The following is a 4,810-nucleotide window of genomic DNA, read 5'->3' as shown; positions in this document are numbered from 1 at the left end:
CTCTGGTGGCTCTTTACGTTACATGTACAGTTGGAGTGCTGCTTGTGAATTTCGGAGGAAGACAAAGTGCCCCAACAAAAACAACAGCAACAGTAGTGTTCGTGGAAGGCGGCGTCTCACGTTCTTCACTGCAGCGCTTTGACAAAAGCAAGAATTTTGCTTCATTTCGTTCCAAGATCTTGCACAGAAAAGGACCAGGGGGGGACTGCCAGGACGTTATTCATGTCTTTCAGTTCATTTGGCTCAACTGGTCAGCTTTCCAGACAGAAAAAGAAACCTTCCCTCATGTTTTTACACCCTCCTCTTCTTCTTCTTCTTTTTTTTTTGTTTTTTTTTTTTGCTTTTTTTTGTTCCCTTTCTTTTTTTTATTCTGGAAGAAGATTAGCAGGATTAAGTATGGCTCACATATGCTCCTCCTCACTTCTGGTATTCACCACTTCTTCGGGCTCGTTGCCACCCAGACTGATGGACAGGGAGTGATGACTGAGGTGGCAGCAGTAAGAAAAGAGTCAAAGGTGAAGGAAAACAGGAAATAAAAAAATGTCAAGTTCAAATTGTTTTCTTTACCTTAGCTTTAAGGTTAGCTTGGATTGGAACTTCCAAACCTGAAGCAAAAGTCCGGAGAGGGTTATGCTCTGCTTCGACATGTTAATTATTCTTTCTGAAGTAATATTTGTACTTAAACATGTTACACACTTTGTTTAAGCTGCAACACGTCAGACCAAGGTATAAGTGAGCCAAGCTGCTGCTGCTTAGCACCTAGAGGCCAGCAGGGGGCTCCCAAGAACTTCTTGCACAGAAAACAAATACAGTTTCACATTTGCGCTTATGTTTGTAAAGAGTGAGACTATTTTTAGTTTGCTTGAAAGCTTAATGAACAGAACTTTTTTTGTTGTTGTTTTTTGCTTTTTATTCTTCCAAATTTGACCTTTGAATGTATTAAGGATTTTTTAAAATTGTGACTAAACAGAGTAAAATATGCACAGGTTAATGTAAATATTCCTTGTGCATCATTTGTCACATGTGACTAAGTCCCTTTTCATGCACGATTCAAATTAATCAATCAATAAATTTGCCCTCTCCTCTCCTCCTGACTGTGGGGAGCAATTGCTGCTTTCTGGTTCAGACTGCATGATGAAATGAGTGAGTCAGGAAACTAACCTTGGCTTCACCATGTTTTATTTGATAAAATATGTGGGGTGAACAGTTTGAAGTCCAACCAAAAGCCAGTCTGTGATAAACTGAATTTATGAGCATCAATTATTTTTTTAAAGTGATTTCACACAAATGTAATCTATTTTCCACTATCTGAAAATGCTAAATAAAACATAAACTCTTTTCTATCATTTAGAGTAGCCATGATTTATTTACACTTATTTGAAAATGATTACTGTACATCACACAAGTAATTTGGCGACTGCTTATATCGCCTCCTACAGGCCAGTGATGGCTACTGAAACATTTTGAGTTTTATTTGTGTGGAAGAATTAATTTCTACCAAAGATTTTTTTATTTTTATTTTTTCCAGAAAGGTTCTTATTTCATCTGGACAAGCCCTGAACATATTGATGCCGATGTGTAGCTGTCCTCGATCTAATGTAATTTGGAAGCCTATAGCAGCAACATGTGTGGGCAGGGCTCTGAAACTGCCTCATGAAGTTTACATTGGCCACTGTAATGTGATTGCTACAAAAGCTGAGCAAACTAAGGGTGAAAAGTGGCTAAAAAATGACGAAATGTCCCTTTATGGCCTGACAGGGATGGTGGGGGGGGGGAAAGGGAAAGAGATGCAGCTCCACTGTCCACCTGGAAATGCTGACACCTGGAGGGCTAGTTAGGTCACCTTTTACAGCAGCGGTCAGATTAATGGACCGGGTAGCCATAGTAATAAATAAATTAAATACATGTTTGGCGAGTTATCTTCTCAATATAAAATTATAAATTAATATCAACGCATTTTACACTATAAAAAGGGCTAAAAATCCGGTCGTCCTCACTATCTGTTCAGAATTTTCTGTAAATATTATTATAAAATATTGTAAAAAATTCGGATGTTTTTGTCTCAATGAATATATACATTTCAAGTCTGAATTGAAAGGAAAGGGTGTACTATTAAAGCCGACGACCGACTTCAATGCAGACCCCCACATTTTCTATTTATATGTATAGGAGAAGGGTTCTGGAAACATAAACTTGTCGAGGCAATTAGCGCTGATTGCGTCCGACTGCACACAATACCTGTCGCATTTTCGGGACAATGCTGCTGTCAGTTCCAGTTAGCGTGTCTGAGAGCAGAGCACCGGGCCGGGCCCTTATGTCAGAGCCAGGCTGGGCTCCCTCCCTCCCGCACCAGCAGCAGCAGCAGCAGCGGAGGGCCACACTCTGCTGTTTCCCCCCAAAACACAGCGCCACTAATTGAAATCTTGCGGATCATAACGGTTAAAGACAGTTTTGCACACTTCATTAATTAACGTTTAAAGATGCTCCTCGACAGCAGATGCCGCGGCCCGACGGCGGGCAAACGAAAACGGAAAACAGCATATCACGTCCAGGCCTGCAAGCTGGAAACAAGCTATGATGCTTATTAGGCGTTGATTGGTTGATTATCTGTTGTAAGGGTCGATTAGAAAAAAAAATACATTAATAAAATCTTGTAACAGAAACAGAAAAAAAAGCTGTTTTAATCAGGAATCAAATTTATGAAAGGCTAGTTTACATTTGAGTTCAAATTAAAAATAACTACAAATATTAATTATTCAAGCAATTTAAATTTGCATAATTTTACCACAAATAATTGCTCTGAAAAAATATTTTACATTTTCTTATTTTAGTTCTTTTTATGAGGCTCTGAATTAATGATGTCAAATAAAAAAAATCTAGCTATGAAGTGCTAATGGCTCTTATTCTGTAAGTTTGTAATAACATTAATAATAAAAATAATAATAAATATTTTAACAGTAGCGGGCCATGTGTTGCCAGGAGTGTGTCAGATTTCACTTAATACTGAGGCTCTGTGTTGGTAATTACATCAGGCTAACGCACCCCGTCGTCTTCCCCACCCTCCCGCCTGCCCGCCTCTGATTGGTCGCGGGGAGGCCGCCGGGACAGAAACGGCGTTGTCCCGGTGACCCGGCCTCTGCTCGCCCCAGCCCCGCTATAAAAGCCCGTGGCCGCTCGCATGCGCGCCTGATGGGCTGTCAGATGCGATTTGGAGTAACAGGTGGATCTGACTGCGGATTCTCACCGTCATTGCGCTTGGATAAACCTGGTAGGTGTTTTATTTCATTGTATGCGTAAACATGCTGAGTGTTATTGTTATTATTATGTAGAGGAAGCAGTATTGATTTATTTCATGCGTACGCCCGGTGGAGTGGCATGTAAAGACATAAACAGAGGCCTACACAACACGGATTGTTGATTTAAATATTTCAGGATTTCTTTTTTTAATTTAGGGCTATTTATGTTATTCATTATATATATATATATATTTATATAGAAATAGAATGTGTAACAAACACTCTCCGTTTTGGAGTCCAGTTACTGAAAAGTTTCTCTCTTCTCAGAGCATCGTGCGGGACCTGGACCATGGACTCAGACACAAGCCGAGTGTCAAGCAGACCGTCCTCCCCGGAGGTGGACGACATCTTCATGTCCACCCTGAAGAAGTCCGTGCACGGCTTCTCGGGCGCCGTGTCCTCCACGCAGAGCGACTCCCCGTCGGAGATCCCCGGTCTGCGCGGCCTCTCCGCCGCCGACGAGGAGGCGCTGGCGCTGCGCATGGCGTCCAAGAAGGACCGCAAGCTGCTGTCGGAGAACGAGCTCCAGGCCATCCGCTTGAAGATCAACAGCCGTGAGAGGAAACGGATGCACGACCTGAACGTGGCCATGGACGGGCTGCGGGAGGTTATGCCCTACGCGCACGGACCGTCGGTGCGCAAGCTCTCCAAAATCGCCACCCTGCTCTTGGCGAGAAACTACATCCTGATGCTGAGCAACTCCCTGGAAGAGATGAAGCGGCTGGTTAGTGAGATCTACGGCAGCAGCGGGCACCACGGCGGCTTCCACCCGTCGACTTGTGGGACTATGACTCACGCGGGGCCCGTGCCGGGACACCCGGCGGCTTCCCACGCTTCGCACCCGGCGGTGCACCACCCGCTCCTCCCCCCGCCCGCCGCCTCCACCGCCTCCCTCTCCGCTCCCGGGATTTCCGCCGTCACGTCGGTCAGACCCCATCACGGACTCCTGAAAGCGCCCACCGCAGGCGCGGGGCCCCTGGGCAGCAGCTTCCAGCACTGGGGCGTCGGCACCGGGATGCCCTGTCCGTGCAGCATGTGCCAAGTCCCGCCTCCGCATGTGTCCAGCATGAGCTCCGTGACCATGCCGAGGCTGGCAAGCGACTCCAAGTGACTCTGAACTCAGCTGAACTTTTTTCCAAATGGGGTTGTACAGACTTTGCTCCCCCATCTACACACATTTTATTTATCTCTGTTGCTGAATCCTCTGCATTACTGAGACCTCGAACCAATGCATTGATTTCTTTCCTCCTCGGGTTTTGCAGATTTTGCAACTAACTTAGTGTTTTATTGTAATTAATCTCATATGTGACGGATAGTTATGCCCAGAGCTCCTACAGCAAAACAAAACCCCTAGGGCCCAGTTTTCTTTTTTTTTTTTTTTTTTTTTTTTTTTTAATTTTTTTCCCCCCAAAAAAAAAAAACCCAAAATTAAAAAAAAAAAGCCAAAAAAAAAAAAAAAAAAAAAAGGGGCCCTGGAGGTTTTTTTTTGCTGGGGGGGCTCTGTGCAAAACTCT

The 4,810-nt window shown here is 44.1% G+C and overlaps 1 protein-coding gene across 1 annotated transcript; it reads left to right on the top strand.

Moving 5' to 3' along the window:
• The first annotated feature begins 3,161 nt into the window (after window positions 1-3,161).
• On the top strand, window positions 3,162-4,681 carry LOC106940775 (oligodendrocyte transcription factor 2-like). The gene is made up of 2 exons (XM_015023596.1): window positions 3,162-3,268; window positions 3,564-4,681. Exon 2 carries the CDS (start codon window positions 3,586-3,588, stop codon window positions 4,405-4,407), a length of 822 nt encoding a protein of 273 aa, XP_014879082.1. The 5' UTR covers window positions 3,162-3,268; window positions 3,564-3,585; the 3' UTR covers window positions 4,408-4,681.
• Window positions 4,682-4,810: the final 129 nt, after the last annotated feature.

This window comes from Poecilia latipinna, unplaced genomic scaffold (assembly GCF_001443285.1).
Source record: "Poecilia latipinna isolate Pla-1442-1.1 unplaced genomic scaffold, P_latipinna-1.0 Scaffold3355, whole genome shotgun sequence".
NCBI lineage: Eukaryota > Metazoa > Chordata > Actinopteri > Cyprinodontiformes > Poeciliidae > Poecilia > Poecilia latipinna.
The sequence above is the reverse complement of the archived record's forward strand: the minus strand, read 5'-3'. Positions and strand labels throughout refer to the sequence as shown.